Source organism: Myotis brandtii, unplaced genomic scaffold (assembly GCF_000412655.1).
Source record: "Myotis brandtii unplaced genomic scaffold, ASM41265v1 scaffold666, whole genome shotgun sequence".
Classification (NCBI taxonomy): domain Eukaryota; kingdom Metazoa; phylum Chordata; class Mammalia; order Chiroptera; family Vespertilionidae; genus Myotis; species Myotis brandtii.
Genome location: NW_005370587.1, coordinates 10,330 through 27,072, shown reverse-complemented (window position 1 = coordinate 27,072; position 16,743 = coordinate 10,330). Strand labels below are relative to the sequence as shown.

The 16,743-nt window shown below is 46.5% G+C and overlaps 1 protein-coding gene across 9 annotated transcripts in view; it reads left to right on the top strand.

Moving 5' to 3' along the window:
* Positions 1 to 14,026, top strand: part of ARHGEF12 (Rho guanine nucleotide exchange factor (GEF) 12) — a 186,886-nt gene extending 172,860 nt beyond the window's left edge. For all 9 annotated transcript variants that reach the window (XM_014528955.1, XM_014528950.1, XM_014528951.1 and 6 more), the window contains 9 exons: positions 586 to 753; positions 2,340 to 2,427; positions 3,100 to 3,186; positions 3,329 to 3,408; positions 3,909 to 4,142; positions 6,889 to 7,356; positions 9,960 to 10,276; positions 11,161 to 11,230; positions 11,715 to 14,026. In XM_014528955.1, coding sequence (XP_014384441.1) covers positions 586 to 753; positions 2,340 to 2,427; positions 3,100 to 3,186; positions 3,329 to 3,408; positions 3,909 to 4,142; positions 6,889 to 7,356; positions 9,960 to 10,276; positions 11,161 to 11,230; positions 11,715 to 11,725 — 1,523 coding nt within the window. In that variant the 3' untranslated portion in view covers positions 11,726 to 14,026. The remainder of the gene's footprint in view (positions 1 to 585; positions 754 to 2,339; positions 2,428 to 3,099; positions 3,187 to 3,328; positions 3,409 to 3,908; positions 4,143 to 6,888; positions 7,357 to 9,959; positions 10,277 to 11,160; positions 11,231 to 11,714) is intronic.
* The last annotated feature ends 2,717 nt before the right edge of the window (positions 14,027 to 16,743 follow it).

Genomic DNA, 16,743 nt, shown 5'->3' with positions numbered 1-16,743 from the left:
GTCTCTGCCCCTCCTACCAGTCTCTATGCAGGCTCCACATTCGGTCCTTGGGTATCAGGGTTCTCTCCTGTGAGTTTTCCGTTGATTATTCAGGAAGCCTTCTCGTATTTCAGTTGTAATTCCAGCTTGTTCCTGGGAGCTTGACCATGCAGCATCCTCCTACTCTGCCGCCATTTTTAATCTCAGGAAAGTTTCTTAGAAGAAGAGAGAACCATTTACAATTTTCAGTTACAGCAGTTAGCATTGCTACTTTGTGTTATTCATGCACTTACAGGAGATGTGCTTCTGTGGTTTTGTATCTGTGAAGTGTGTTACTTGTTCGTGTGGGGGTGAAACAGGAAACTGTCATGATTCAGTCCTGTCTCCATCATCCATGCATCTGCATGAGTCTGGGCTTTTGGATCATGAGGCTACAGCTGTCTGTGTTGAGGAACTGTTGCTTTTTGATTTTTTGTCAGGCTGATACTTCAGGGTAATGGAGTCCATTTTTTTTTCCAGAAAATTACTCTGTTGAACTTTTATAAAATGTATAAAACACGTCTCAGTTTCTGTACTAATCACCCATCCCTGTGTTTTTATCTCTAGATCTGTATACATTGCTGCTGGAAGACATCCTTGTGTTGCTACAAAAGCAGGATGATAGGCTGGTGTTACGGTGTCACAGTAAGATTCTGGCATCCACAGCTGATAGCAAGCACACATTTAGCCCTGTCATTAAGCTGAATACAGTGCTGGTTCGACAAGTGGCCACAGGTGAGCATTTCTGCTGAGTGTTGCTAACCTTCAGGTTCATGGTAAAGTTGTGTAAGATATTTAGTGTTATTTACATAGAACAGCTGGCATAAAGTTTTGTTCTTTTCATATTCTTATACAAATTAAATGATATTTATTTACTGCTTGGAAAGTGGATTAAGAGTTTATACTCCCAAATTAGGACACCCAGACTCTCTGAGCAGTTTTCTGCATTTGAAAATTTTCTGCATATTAGTTTGGTCTTTTATTCCTTGTTCAAATCATTGATAGACAAAAGGCTTTCATTTGAGTGGTATGTTTTTTGATTTGGTAGGGAAAGGGGCAAAACCTCAAGAGATGGGTGTAGTTTAGATTTTTGAAATCAGTTTAAGTTAGCAAATTATATATTAGCTAGTGACCCAGTGCACAAAATTCGTGCACATTAAAAGGAAATTAATTAGAGGAAATATTTTAATATTGCTATTTGCCTTTTCTCTATAATAGAAGTGTCAGAGATGAAAGAAAATTAGTAAAATGTATATGAAAATCTTCCTCCTGTCACAGTCTGGGGCACACCACGGGAACCAGAGTCAAGTCCCCACCCACCCACGTGCACCTCGAAATCGCGCGAGACCCAGACCCGGCCAGCCCCACCCCCATTGGGCTAGATCCAGGCTCTGCTGGCCCCATCCCCGTCAAGCCCTGCCAGGTGGGAGGCGCGGCCTCAGGTCGCCTGGCCCGGCGCTGGGGCGGGGGTTGCAGCCTGAGGTCCCCCAGCCTGGGCCAGGGGGTGCGCCTTGAGATCCCCTGGCCTGGGCCAGGGGGCACGGCCTGAGGTTCCCCCATCAAGCCCCGCCAAGCAGGGGCACAGCCTCAGGTTCCCCAGCCCAGGGTGGGGCAGGAGGCATGCCTAGAGGTCCCCATCAAACCCCACTGGGCTGGGGGCACAGCCACAGGTCCCCTGGCCCAGCACTGGTGCAGGGGGTGCGCCTTGAGGTTTCCCGTCAAGCCCTGTGGGCGGGGGGGCACAGCCTGAGGTCCCCCGTTAAGCCCTGCCAGGCAGAGGGGGTGCGGCCTGAAGTCCCTTGTCAAGCCCCACCAGGCAAGGGCCGCAGCCTAAGGTGCCCTGCCCTGGCACAGCACCATGCAGCCTCAGGTCCCTGCTGATTGCTCGTTAAGGCTCATTACAGGAACTCGGCCTCTGCTGTGGGCACAGCCATCTTGGCCGTTATGGTTTGACGGTCAATTTGCACGTTCCCTCTTTATTAGATAAGATGATATTGACAATGAGATCCCTTTTAAAACTCGTTAGTTCCATGATAGCAGGGTAAATTTAGGCACTTTGACTAATTGTTTCTAGTGAATTCCTGTGGAGTCTGTGCTAGTGTTTATAATCTTTGCTTTGTAGCAATATTATAAACACAGTAGAACACACAGTCTGTTGTACAAAGTTTTAAGTGTGTAGCTTGGTGAATTTTCATGAAGTAAACACGTTTACAGAGTGAACACATGTAATCTTTACCTGACTAAGATGCAAAATAGTACCAGAGCCTAGGAATGGCCTCTGTGGGTCACACTGTGAGGCATTTTTATCTTTTTTTTTCTAGATAACAAAGCTTTTTTTGTCATCTCCATGTCAGACAATGGAGCCCAAATCTATGAGCTGGTGGCACAGACAGTTTCGGAAAAGACTGTGTATGTATTAAACATCGCTGTTTCTCTAACTTTTTAAATTAAATCTATTGGGGTGACATGAGTTAATGAAATTATATAGGTTTCAAGTGTGTAATTCTCTGATGCATCGTCTGTATATCGCATTGTGTGTTTACTGCGCAAAGTCCATCTCGTTCCCTCACCATGGGGGCCCCTTACCCTTTACGCTCCCACCCCTTGGTGCGCCAATGTTTTCAATGTCCTGACTATAATCTTTCACAAACGTAACATTGTTTCTGCAATAGGACCTTGAAAACCAAAAAATAAGCAAGTCCTCTATATTCTTTTAGATAGTTTTTCTAAGAACGTGTTGCTTTTTAGACTGATGTCCCTTATTTTGATTCTGTTCTACTGGAAGTATGTTTTCTAAAGAAAAAAATGCAGACGGGTCATGGGAAGTGTTTTAATGGGCAGTGTGTTCATGATATTGTTAGGATTTTCTTTAAGGTACAGTTATAATCTCTGCTTAATAGATATTTATGATCATGTCAACATAAATATGATCTCTGTCAGAAGTACAGTTTCTTGTTTGGTTGGTTTGTTTTGGTTTCTGGTATATTTGTTGTAGTTTTTATTTTTGCGTTCTCAGTGTATTTAAAGGCCTTTCTTTTTCCTTCCCCTTTTGTATGTGGGATTCTTATAAAAATTCCACAGCTGGCAGGACCTAATCTGTCGGATGGCCGCGTCGGTGAAGGAGCCGTCCACAAAGCCAATCCCATTACCACAGTCACCACCTTGCGAGTGAGTGTGCCTGGGCCTGTCTGAGGAATGTCTTTGTTTGTTTGTTTTCTTTTGGTCAGAACAGGAGTGGGTGATGTTTGCATTTTGTTGCAGTGTGTGTAGGCACCTGTGATGTTTAACAATGGTCTTCTTTCTCCTACAGAGGAGACAATGACGACGGTGAGCCTCCCAAATTGAAGGCGGAGCCTCATGGCGTTTCAGTCGCTGGCCTGCAGAGTCCAGGTAAACTTACCTGCTAGTTTCCTGGGAAGAATGTGGTCCACGTGTTGCTTATTAAAATGCACAGAAACCGCTGGCCACCTGGCTCAGTGGGTGAACATCGACCTATGAACCAGGAGGTCACGGTTCGATTCCCAGTCAGGGCACATGCCTGGGTTGCAGGCTTGATCCCCAGTAGGGGGTGTGCAGGAGGCAGCCAATCAATGGTTCTCTCTCATCATTGATGTTTCTCTCTCTCTCTCCCTCTCCTTTCCTCTCTGAAATCAATAAAAATGTTTTTTAAAATGCACAGAAACTTTAACTCTTTTTGTTTTAGGCAGGTTCGGGCATCAGTTTTTCATTTTAACAAACTTTGCTCATGAGCCTTCTTTGGGCCATTAAAACACTGCTCTGACTTAACAATCTCGGTAGTTCATGTGATCATTTTTTTCCCCAAGTATTTCCTGAATGCTTCATGTTAAAAGTTAAAAGATATGTTCTACTTTTCCTATTTCATTGAACAGACAGAGATTTGGGATTAGAGCCTCCCTTACTATCATCAAAACCTCAGTCTCATCCACTGGGCACTTCTGGGAAAGCAGAGGCAGACGAGTTCTCTGTGGCTGAGAGGCGGTTTGCACAGGCGCAGCACGCAGAGCGAGCTGTCAAGGAAGCAGGAGTCAATGACCAAATCACAACCCCAGACCCATACGTGCCTGTCTCGGAAGAGCGGTGGGCGTTGGACGCACTGAGGAACTGTAAGTTTGATTTATAAGTTCACACAGATTCTTAGTAAGTACCAGAGCTCTGTCATGTACTATGCAGTCATTTAGGGAGAATCTAAAGAAGTACAAACAGACTTTTTCTTGGTAGAATTTTACAGTCTAGTTGGGAGGATAATAGAAACATTGCCCATCTTTTTAAGTAAACACATAGGGACGTCCAAAGTGATCTGGTCAGGGGGACCAGGGCAGGGAGGCATCAGGAAATGAGAGCCTTCAAGGGTGGGTAAGTCTCTGATAGAAGAGTAGAAGTTATTCAGCAAGAATATGATGACACCAAAAGCACAGCGAGGGGAAACTGAGGGTGTTCAGAGGGCAGGGATAGATGGCTGGCCTGTGGGAGAGCCTGCAAGCACAGGAGCTGTGTGAGACGGAGTGCAAAGGGGCAGATGGTGGTGCTGCCCACCTGCTGGAGCCTTGAATACTAGTCTGAGTCCCCTGAACTTTACGGATGGCACAACACCGTGTTCAGAGGGCTTTTCCAAACTACAAGTTACTCTTCTAATACGCTTGTGGCAATTGTAGTGTTCTCTGCCGAGGTCCATCCCCACACACAGACACACCATGCACTTACCCAGGGGTGTGGGCAGGCCTTGCCACTCTTGGCTGCCCCTCCTCGCCAGCCGCTGATGATCAGCCGCAAGTGGGAGTGCCACATCTCTCAGGGGTAGTGGGGGTGGGGGAAAGGCTGAGAATGATGACTCTAACTGTAGAGATCCATTTGAAGTCTTTAAGGTTATGACTAATGAAAAAAGATTTGAGAACTGTGAAAGGATTTTAATGGAAAGAGGTTTAGAGTGGTACACTTACTGTTAGACTATTGTAGTAGCGTGGACTTGAGCCTAAAGGGTTAGAACTAGAATGGTGTCAGAGGAATAAATATAAATTGAGGAGTCAACAAATATTTAAAGCAATTGACTTGTTTGGATGTGAGGACAAAGAAAAGGAAATAGAGATAATGTTAATATTTTTATCAGATATAAAAGTCAAAAAGGACTACCACTGCCCACTGTCACACTTGCCCCCCTTTTTTAATTTGCCAGAGATTGTGGGCTTAATTGTAAAACATACTGAGCTTAAGACAATGAATGGTAAAGCATTAAGAGGAAGCAGGAGGTTGCAGTTTCAGGCTGGGATTTGGGAAGGGCTGGGAGGGAGGTGGATGTGAGCATTACAGCCACAGGGATTCAGAGCGTCTCTTAGAAGTGAATGCAAAGCAGGAAGACAAGGTCAGAGCCTTAGGCCTCCGAGGAACAGAAGATAGAAACTAAGACAGAGCTGAAAGGGGGCATTGGTCTCGCTTATTCAAACCTGATTAATTCTAGATTCTCCGGAATGAACCTTGATCATGATTTCTCTTTTAAAAATTGTTTTTTTCAATTACATTTCAAATTCAATATTATATTAATTTCAGGTGTACAGCCGAGTGGTTAGGCATTTATAAGTACAATAAAGATTTCTGATGGTTTGACTAACCTTGTCCCAACTGCCATTGTATGAGGGGCCTTACAGCATACACTTGCCTATTCAAAGTTAAATTGGTTCTTTTTTTTTAACAACTTAAGGAAGCTATGCCATGAATAAGTTCATTTAAGAAAAACTAATTACTATTCCCTTTTGAAATTATACACATTGCCAAGTCATTAGAATTAAATATTTTTACAGGGAAGTTTATTTTCTTCACCACTTAAGGAAAGTCTTTAGGTTATTATCCTATATAATAAAAGGGTAATATGCAAATTGTCCCCTCGACCTGAAGTTCAACCGGAGTTTGACCAGGGGGCAGGGCCAGCCCGCCAACTGCCCACAGCCCCTCCTCCTGGCCAGCCCAGCCCAATCGGCCCTGATCTCGGTGGGCCGGCTGAACCCCACCCATGCACAAATTTGTGCACCGGGCCTCTAGTCCTATATAATAAAAGCCTAATATGCTAAGTGTCCCACCAGTTGACAGTTTGAACAGTTGCTATGATGTGCACTGACCACCGGGGGGGGGCCAGATGCTCCAGCCAGTAGGTTAGCTTGTTGCTAAGGTCTGGCTGATCAGGACTGGGCAAGATAGGCCAGACACGCCCTGAAGCCCTCCCACAGTCCCTCCCCGGCTGGCCAACCTCCTGCAGTCCCTCCCCGGGCTCCGTTGTGCACCAGTGGGATCCCTCAGCCTGGCCTGCACCCTCTCGTAATGCGGGACCCCTCGGGGGATGTCAGAGAGCTGGTTTCAGCCCGTTTTCCGCAGGCCAGGCCGAGGGACCCCACTGGTGCACAAATCCGTGCACCAGGTCTCTAGTAAATGATAAAATAAATGTTCTTTGTGTTTAATTAAATTAGAAAAATAATGCCTATGTGTATAGTGTCTGCTTCTGGAAAAACAGAACTTGCAGAGTTTTTGTTGTCTAGCTTAACAAAGCTTCTCAGCATCTTTGGGCCTTATCCCAGTTACTAGTAAACGGAAGAAAAAATGGAAGAGGACGTAGTTGGTTACTTAGCAATTCTCAGTAGGAGCACTTCCCGTTACAAATACCTAGATTTTTCAAGTCTAGTTTAATATTATATTGTCTGTAGATGGTGCTTTATTTCAGAAAATAAAAATAATTCTATGAAATTAATATTTTGACTGCATGTTACTAAAAAGGTGCTTCCTTTTAGAGACACTTGCTAACGGTACTCCTTTAGTTTGGGTTTCAGTCTGAGGTCACAGCCCCCCCCCCCCCCCCCAATCTTGCAGTGGGCTTGTTGAAGCAGCTGCTGGCACAGAAGCTGAGTCTGGCTGAGAAGAGCACTCAGGAAGATTGGCCACATTTTTCAAGATGCAGGACGGCCTTCCCAGGGGTGCAGGCAGACAGTGGAACCCAGAACTTTGAAATTATGAAGTCCTGTCCTGGTCAAAGACAGATGCCCTTGAGAGCTGGAGCAGGTGGCCTTTCAACGTGCAGCAGTCCACGGGCCTCAGCGGACTCTCCTGCTCCACGGGACCCCGTGGTCCCGGCATTGCAGGAGGGCCAGGCAGGTAGTGTTGCGGTGACGGGCCGCACACCTGTTCCCCTGGAGGCTCCTCCTGCAGAGCCGGAAGGCGGTCTTGATGAGAGTGGGGAGCACTTTTTTGATGCCCATGAAGTACACAATGATGATAATCCATCGGAGGGTGAGGGAGCAGTTAAACAGGAAGAGAAGGACGTTAACGTACACATCTCAGGCAAGTTCTCTCACATGTACACTTCGATGGTGATTGCCATTACTGTCCTGTGTGTTGAAACAGATGGTGTTTGGGTTTGCAAGCATTGTGTGTGTGTGTTATTTATTCTTTATCACACTAAATAATTATTGAATCTACTCTAGTGCTAGGAGATACAGCATTGAATAAACAAAAATCAACTCTTCTCATGAAGCTTAGGTGCTAGTAGGGGGAAGAGTAATCTATATGTATATAAAAGGCTGCCCTTGCTTGTTTGGCTCAGTGGATACAGCATCAGCCTGTGGACTGGAGGGTCTTGGGTTCGATTCTGGTCAGGGGCACATGCCTGGGTTGCGGGCTCAATCCCCAGTGGGGGGTGTGCAGGAGGCAGCCAATCAATGATTCCCTTTCATCATTGATGTTTCTCTCTCTCCCTCTCCCTTCTCTCTGAAATCAATAAAAATATATTAAAAAAATAAAATAAAACAATAAAAGGCTAAGTGACCAACCGACTGTCCGTCTGACCGACCAACTGGCCAGTACATATGACGCGCACTGGCAATTTAAAAATAAATGTTGACTCTCGCATGCGCAATACATGTAAAGCTCTTGAAATAGATATTATTAAAATCCCCCATGAAATGACTTGTAACGGACTTATTAGTGAAGCTACCTTTGGAAATAGCATATCAAAGATAATATTTAAAATATATCTAAATGTGTGATTCTTTGTCCTAAAAATGAGCACGTTCATAAACTAAATCATTGGTTCTCAACCTTCTGGCCCTTTAAATATAGTTCCTCATGTTGTGACCCAACCATAAAATTATTTTTGTTGCTACTTCATAACTGTAATGTTGCTACTGTTATGAATTGTAATGTAAATATCTGATATGCACAATGGTCTTAGGCGACCCCTGTGAAAGGGTCGTTCGACCGCCAAAGGGGTCGCGACCCACAGGTTGAGAACCGCTGCACTAAATGAAGAAAATTTGGATATACACGATGGCGATTTTCACGCCTATTTGAGTGATGATTCCATCCATTCAATGGATGATGCCAAAAAGGAAAATTTTCCCATCGAATTTCTTAATAGTATTACTCCTTTGGGAATGCCATGTCATAAATTAAAATTGAAAGTAGGTGCAATCATCATGCAGCTGAGAAATCTTAATAGTAAATGGGGTCTTTGTAATGGTACTAGATTTATTATCAAAAGGTTATGACCTAACATTATCGAAGCTGAAGTATTAACAGGATTGCAGGTAGAGAGGCTGTTCTGATTCCAAGAATTTGTCCCCATCTGACACTGGCCTCCCATTTAAATTGATTCGACGACGGTTTCCTGTGATGCCAGCGTTTGCGAAGACTATTAATAATCACAGGACAAACTCTAGCCCAGCCGTGGGCAAACTACGGCCCGCGGGCCGGATCCGGCCCGTTTGAAATGAATAAAACTAAAAAAAAAAAGACCGTACCCTTTTATGTAATGATGTTTACTTTGAATTTATATTAGTTCACACAAACACTCCATCCATGCTTTTGTTCCGGCCCTCCGGTCCAGTTTAAGAACCCATTGTGGCCCTTGAGTCAAAAAGTTTGCCCACCCCTGCTCTAGACAGAGTAGGAATATTCCTATCTGAACCCGTTTTCAGACATGGTCAGTTATATGTTCTTTCTCTCGAGTTCGAACAGCGTGTGACGTTAAAGTTAAAGTTGTAAATACTTCATCACAAGGGAAATTAATCAAGCACTCTGAAAGTGTTTTCACTCTTAATGCGGTGTACAGGGAGATATTAGAATAAGGTTAATCAATTTATCATTTTTTTATCAATTTGTGTTTATATCATGTTTTTGTTGTTTTTATATCATGTCTTTGTTATATCATATTGATATTGTTTATTAATCAATTTATATATTTTCATACACATTTTACTAATTTTCTTTCATCTCTGACACTTCTATTATAGAGAAAGGGCAAATAGCGATCTTAAAATATTTCTTCTAATTAATTTCCTTTCAATGTGCACAAATCTGTGCACTGGGCCACTAGTGATAAATAAGTAAGCAAATAAATAGAGTCAGATAGAAGAAGTCTTCACCGGAAAATAAGTCAGACTAAGGGTCACAGAGAGTGAGGGGCAGACAAGGGACCAGGGCAGAGGCCTCTGCTGAGGCTGCATCTGAGCCGAGACCGGGAAGCAGCTTGGGATGTCGAGCAGAGTCTCAGAGAGAGGAGGCGCAGCTGTGCAGCAAGCTCGGGCTTGGGGTTGAGGAGTGAGTAGCGGGCAGGGAGAACAAAGGTGGGAGATGAAGCGGGAGGAGGGGGGACACGTAGCAAGGGAGGTGGTGGCAAGATCATATAGGAACTTTGTAGTTTTCAGCTTTTAACTTTTCAAATGCTAACTCCTATGAATTACTCAGAAAGTACCATGAAAGTTTGCTAAGTTTCCCTGGAACCCGAAGGGAGAACATTAGGTTGTACTTTAAACGTGGGAATTCGGGAATTAATGGCTTTCACAGTCTTGAATAGCTTTTAAAGCTATCACCGTATCACCCAGTCCCGTGTTCTGATGTGCTGATGGCAGTCCTAGTCTCACCGCCTGCTCTGTCTCTGCCCATAGGAAACTATTTGATCCTCGATGGCTATGAAGCCGTGCAGGAGAGCTCCACCGATGAGGAGGGCGCTGCCTGGCTCCCCCCGCAGCCCAGGACGGGCCTCCCCGCCGTGGACCCTGCCCAGCAGCAGCGGCCCTCTTCCCAGAAGGCTCTTTCCGACGGGGCCGTGTCACCATTCACCCCAGAGCCCTTGGCCCCGCAGCGCTGGGGAGCCCTGGAGGGGGCCTGCTTTGAGATCCAGAGTCCCTCCGCGTGCACAGACTCCCAGAGCCAGGTCCTGGAGTGCATCCGCAAGATCGAGTCTGCCCTTGAGCATTTAAAGGTACCTCGGGCCTCGGCCTCCTCAGGACTCAGTGATGGGAAGCACATGGAATAGAAGGGAGCAAACTCGTTGTTTTCAATGTGTGTTTTCTTTGACCATCATCCATGAAAAGGCCTGATGAGAAGCAGAGGTCAGCATTGTTTTCTGGTTACAAAGCACAGCGACAGGAAAAGCTGCAGCCGGAGAGCTGTGCTTGCACAGGCTTCTACGTGTCAGGCCCGTATGTGTCTGAGGGGCCTGGCTGGCCACCTTGTGGAGGTGGAACAAATAGCAGGATGAAGGGCTGGTGTCCTGGGAATCGAGGCCGGGGCATGTTAGCCCGGTGCTGGGGTTGGTGTGGAAATGGAAGTGGCTCCTGTGAGTGAAACACCGCGTGAGGGGTTTGTGAGTTGTGAGTAAGGCTGTCACTCCCTGTCCTGGCCCCTTGTCAAGCCTGACCGCCTGGGTAGCTTCTGAAGAAAGGGCTTTATTGACGTTTCCGTCTGCAGCCCCACTGCGCCCACTGGCCGTGCAGTGGAGGCTTTGGGGACAGTGTTTCCCAGGTTCACACGCAGTGTCCCTGGGGCTGCTGAAGGGAACATCTGAAAGGCGTGTGCAGGCGGCTCTCGGGTCCCTGTGCCAGGCGGCCTGTGCCAGGCGGCCCTGGGAAGGGCCTCTTCCAGCTGCTCTCTCTACTTTCTTCTCACGGGGGAAACATTAAGTCACTCATTTAAGACGGAAAAAGGCAAAAGGAATGAAATTTCCTTTTTTCCCTCCACTAACAAAATTTTAATTATGTTTATGTTGCAATTTGGAAGCATACCTGTAATACTGAAAAACATTTTTCTTTTCAAAAATAATTTTTTATGACGTTCCAATGAAAAACCTATGCTTATATTTTACAGAAGGTGGAGGAAAGTTATACCATTCTTTGCCAAAGGCTGGCTGGGTCAGCCCTCACAGACAAACACTCAGGTACGTGAAAGTGGTAGATTCCAGACTCTGGAATTCTGCCTGAACAAATACATGAAATGATTTCTTACTCTTTAAAATAGAAACCTCAGGAGATTCCTTTTCTTCTTTGTCTTTAAAAAACTGTTTGCAAAAACAAACAAATTAAATAAATAAATATTTAAAAATGTTTTCAAACATCAAAAATCACCCCATCTCCCCTTTGCACAGCGGGAGGCAGAGTAGAGGGGCTGCTGACCCTGTGCCCTGGGGCTGCCTGCGCTGTAGCTCCTGACCCAGGCCTGGTCCTCTTGGTCTCGCTGCTCTTTGTCTCTGTGGTTGCAGGTGGTGCTGAGCTCAGCACAGCAGTTTACGGTCATTGGCTCTTGGATGAGGCTGTCCTGGTCCAGAAACAGAGACAGAGCTGGGCCCGCGGAGTTCACAGTGTTCCCCAGGTGTCCTGTGTCCTTTCTTCTTACTTTGATCCCCGATGTCCTTATTCTTCCAGATAAAAGCTAGAGCTGCACGTCCTGGAGGTGGTTGGAGTTTGAGCATCGGCACATCCTGGCCCCGGTGTGGAGGGAGAGAGAGTGACAGAGGGTCTGCCTGGGAAGCTTCGGCACTGGCCTGTTCAAGCCCAGAGCAGGACTGTCCTTCCCAGTTGGCAGCTGCCCTGCTGTCCGCGAGGGAACCTCCGCTCCGCACTCTGCACGCCTCACGACCAGAAACTCATTTTGATTCAGAACAAAAACCAAATGCAGAGAGCTCTGGGTGTCGGGTATGAAATTTTATTTAGACCTAAGAAAATGAGAAAATCAGATGTATTTATTTGACTTCATTCCACATTTGAAAGCACATTTTAATTTCTATCTTGCTGTGTTTTAATTATGTAGTGAGACTTTTGTCCCTTTATATTTAGTTCACCAAAGACCAGTGGCTCCTGAAGCAGAGAGCTCAGGAGGGGTGGCAGGAGGTTGGGTGGAAAGAGAGCAGCCGGGGGAGGAGCACCCAGCCTTCCACTGTGTCTAGCCTCTGCTGCCCAGTGGCTGCTCCCACCTAACCTCAAGGCAGAGCCGGGCCTGTGCTCCTGTGCTCCCCAGGGGGGCAGAGCGCAGGGCCCCCTCCCCTCCGAGGCCAGCACTGCGCTCCCGCTGGGATAACTGAACCAGAGCCTCCTGTGCTACAAGCAGCCACTGGGAATGGGTGTGTTTTCTTCTGTGGTTTTCTTTTCCATTGAGGGTTGGGATTTGGGCGGGAAAGGAAAGCAAATTTTATTTTCTTGACTATAAATTTGTTTTTCTTAATATTGCTTCATCTTTATAATTATACATTGGACTACAGCACGTGTGTACAGTTGTTCCTGCAGATGAGCAGGAAGTAAAAGCAAAAACAAGTGGAGGTGCCTCAGATGGCAGGGGTGGGGTTCCGAGGAGGGCGGGATGGCAGCAGCCGAAGGAGTTTGGGAAGGTCTGCAACTGAGTCACTCCTGAGTTGAAGTGGCTGCCACTCGGCACAGGTACTGCTGCTCCTGTGGTCAGTAACATTTTCGTACCTGGAGGTTTGACTCTGATGTTTGCACGGATGGTGCCAAAGGGCTCAAGTAAAAAGGAGAGCCAAGAGTGAGTGGAGAAAGGGTGGAGAAGGCAGAGCTGCCTGGACCAGCTCCCTGCTGGCGCTTCTCCCTGCTGGTGCCTGCCTGCCTGCCTCACAGACGCACTGGACCTGCCGGCGAGTGGGGGAACGCCTGCCCCAGGATGGCCAGCCGTGTTGGCAGCACCCCACAGAGGACAGAGGTCAGAGTAGTGGCTCGAGAGCACCTTCAGTTATATTGTTTTCTGTGATTTTCTTTGTGCATCAGGTATATATGTTTTGGAGTAGTTTTGCCAACTAAAAGGAAATCGTTTGTCAAATCTTAAAATTGTGTTAATATGCAAGGAGTTCACCCACTGCTCTCGTCCTTCAGCAGTGCCCTCTGACACTGGAGGGTCCGGCTGTGATCTTCTTCCCTGCTGTCTAGTTACACACACACACTCACACACATACTCATCACACACACACTCATTGCACACACTCACACACACTCAAACACACACACACTCTCTCACACACACACTCAAACACACACACACACACACACACACACACACACACACAAACTCATCATGCACAGGAGGTTTCCCAGCTACTGTCATAAACAGCATGACAGCTTACAGCACGTTCATCGATGTCCAGGTTCCTGTGTCTGCCTTTTCAAAACTGACCTCTGTTTTTAGTAAACTGAACAGCTTGTATTGCTGTACCCTCGTTTATAAATTATAATTATATTTTGGGTCGTAGACCAAGTATAAATTAAATTAGAGTGGGATTTAAATTTTAGGAGCAGAAGCTAATATATAAGTGGAACTTGAACCTTCTGATCTCTTAAAAGAAGCAGGTAGCAACTAGATGGTCACATGGTGCTGCTGGGAATAATGCGCTCACTCAGCTAGGGGTTCCCCTCTGGCCGTGGCCCTCAGACCATCAGTGGGCAGGGCATCCGGAGAAAGGCACTGAGAGAGCTCGCATCCCACCTGCAGGCCTGCGGGACCTGCAGCGTCCCTGGCGCTCACCGGAGGCGCTGGCTAGGTCAGCAGATTAGCAGCATCGTGGTTTCTCCTCTAGCTCAGCCAATACCTTGTCCTTGGCAACTGTTTGCTTTTCTTTTCCGGCAGTTTAACCTCTCCTTGGAACAGTAACAGGGCTGACTGGGACAATACTGTGACCACAGCTCTAGTACTGCCAGATCCATGTGTGTCTAGATTGTCAAACACAGCCCCAAACTGAAGTCTAATTTTGAAGAGATCCCACCGTTTTGAGTGTTCTTTCTGTCTTCCCAGCTGAACTTCCTCCTCCTCCTCCCTCGCCTGGCCTCCCACACCTCCCACTTACACTGACCATTATCGTCACATCTGTTTTACTTTGATATTCGATCTGCCTTTCAGGATGATGGAATTCATCCTGCCCTTGAGTGGAAATGGTTCAGTTACCATCAAAGTCATTTTCTCAGGAGACCAGAAGCTGGAATCCACTTCCACACCGAGGAATCCAGACGTAGTGGACAGAGCACTTTCCCAGACCAGGGGAGCTGGCTGGCTGTGGGAGCCGCCTGTGGGCCTGTGCTCTCTCCTGAGGCCTCATGAAGTAGGAACAGAGAGAGGACAGTTAATCCAGACAAATCACTGGGCTCTCGGGCCTCTAATTTAAAGTGCTGATCACTGCCTGAGAAGCGACAGCTTGTACCTTCCTTGATATCAGCTCCCCAGCTGCTTGAGCTTTCTTGGCTTTTCGAATCTACTGTAATTATTTATTATACTGCACGGGAGGTACATTTCACAACTTTTTTGGGCTTTTAAAAAACAATTACTGATTTTTAAAGAGGAAAGGAGAGGGGGAGAGAGAGAGAAAGAAACATCAATGAGAAACATTGATCAGCTGCCTCCTGCACGCCCCCTACTGGGGATCGAGCCTGCAACCCGGGCATGTGATTTCTATTTATAAAATAGAAATCAAACCTTGACTCCTGGTACATGAGTCAACCCTCAGCCACTGAGCCACACTAGCCGGGCACTTTTAGGAAAAAGTGTTATGAAATGTACTTGCCATGCAGTATAATAAATACAGTTTGGGCACAGAGGGGAACACGCTTTTATTGTGGAGGAGGGGGGGACTGATGTGACCGTGGAGGAGAAGAGTCTTTTTTCTTACTTTCAGAAGCTAAAGTATGTTCTCCGAGTTTCCTTTCATTGGCCCCCTTTTCCTTTTTGGCGTCCTGAGGTGGGCGTGCTGCGTGGGGCTTCGCACTCCCAGCCGGAAGCGCTTCCTCTGCAGCCATGGGGAGTGTCACTGGAACTCCTAGGGCTCTGGCCGATATTTCCTCCCTGGAGGCACTGAAGGCGCCATTGAGAACCCAGTGCAAAGGCCCTCAGGACAGACCATGAGCAGGGCCTTTGTCCTCCTAATATTACAATTTTTGTTTTGTGTTTTTTTTTCTGATTTTTCTACCTTTTCAAAATGTCCTGCAAAGTTGTTCAAGAAAAGAGTTCCTTTTCTTCATTCCTTATGCCTTCCCCACTGGTCCTGATGGTTTTGATAATGAGCTGGTTGGGAAATGGACCTCCTAGGAGGATGGGCTGCAAAGACCCCTGGGATGTGCACACTGGGCTGTGGTTAACACGCCTCTTCTGCCAGAACCCTTTCTTCACTCGTTCACCAACAGTCTTGGGCTCTTTCCTAGAAATCACTCTATAAAAACGGCAACTGTCTTCAGAAAACTCTATTAATAATCATGTATTTTTACTCATATTTTGAAATACCTAAAAGACTTTATTCTAATTATCCAGATGTACCTTTGTAAAATAGCTCTTTTATGAATTAGCTGATAAGGCTGTATGTTTCTGGAACAAAATATTGGTCAGCTAAAAACTTTCTCTTTTCTGGGGTCTGGGAAAATAAAAAATGAGAGTTCAAATATTAAATATGCTTAAAGGAACCAAGTGTGTGACTTTTTATTTGCATTCTTGTTGATGTGTCTTACACATTTCAAAAGAGTTTACGTGCAAAGGAGGCCTTAACTGATCTCACTCCTATTAGAGCATCTTCACTAGTGAGACTGGCCAGTGGCCTCTGAGGTGTAAACTCCACGAGGACACTAGCAGCTGGGAGAGCTCACCATCTGGGGTGACGGAGGGCTGTTGAGCAGCTCAGTGTTGCTACAGGAGCAGCATGAAGTGGCCCTGCTGTGGGAGCAGGTCTGCTGTGCTGCTTAAGTGTGAAGCATTGTGGCTGTGGGAGGCCCTGGGGTCAGGCTGCCCCGAGTGAGTTCCCTTCAGGCCACAGGGCTCAGCTCCAGTCTGCGCCAGTTGTGTGTTCTAGTCTGGTCCTGCCGTCTCTCCTTCGTTCAGTCCACGTGTCTTATCAGTCAGTTCAATGTGGGAGGGACTTTGCAGGCCACTCCCTCTGAATTGAGGTTTATATTAGAAACTCCTGTGTGGAAATGAACATGAGGCTCTGGTTTGCTTTTTTATTTTTCTATTATTGTTATTATTATAAATTTGAGCTCAGTTATCCTTCAGGAGCCCTTAATAATAGGGATCTGTATTCTTAGCATCCATCCATATATCTGTCGTCTGCAATGTGAGTTGCATGGGGAGTCCTGGGGTAAGGGATGAGGAGAGAGCTGGAGGCAGATTTTCTATCCTGGCTCCAACCAGCTATGAAGGAGATGAGGGGTGTCTGGGGAAGGATGTGGTAGGCCTGGGGCCACATTTCCATTCTGCCTTGAGACCAGTATGTGAGGGGCAGAGCAGGTGTTTGGCTAAGAGGTGAGGAGAGAACTGGAGGCAAATTACTTATCTTTCCACACAACACCTTTTGACGGGGTCATGAGTCAATGGGCAAGGAGAGACCTGCAGGCACATTCTCCCTCCGTGCTTCAACCCGCTGTGAAGAGCACAGTGGTTGTTGGGTACGTGGCCAGGAAAGACCTTGAGCAGAATTCT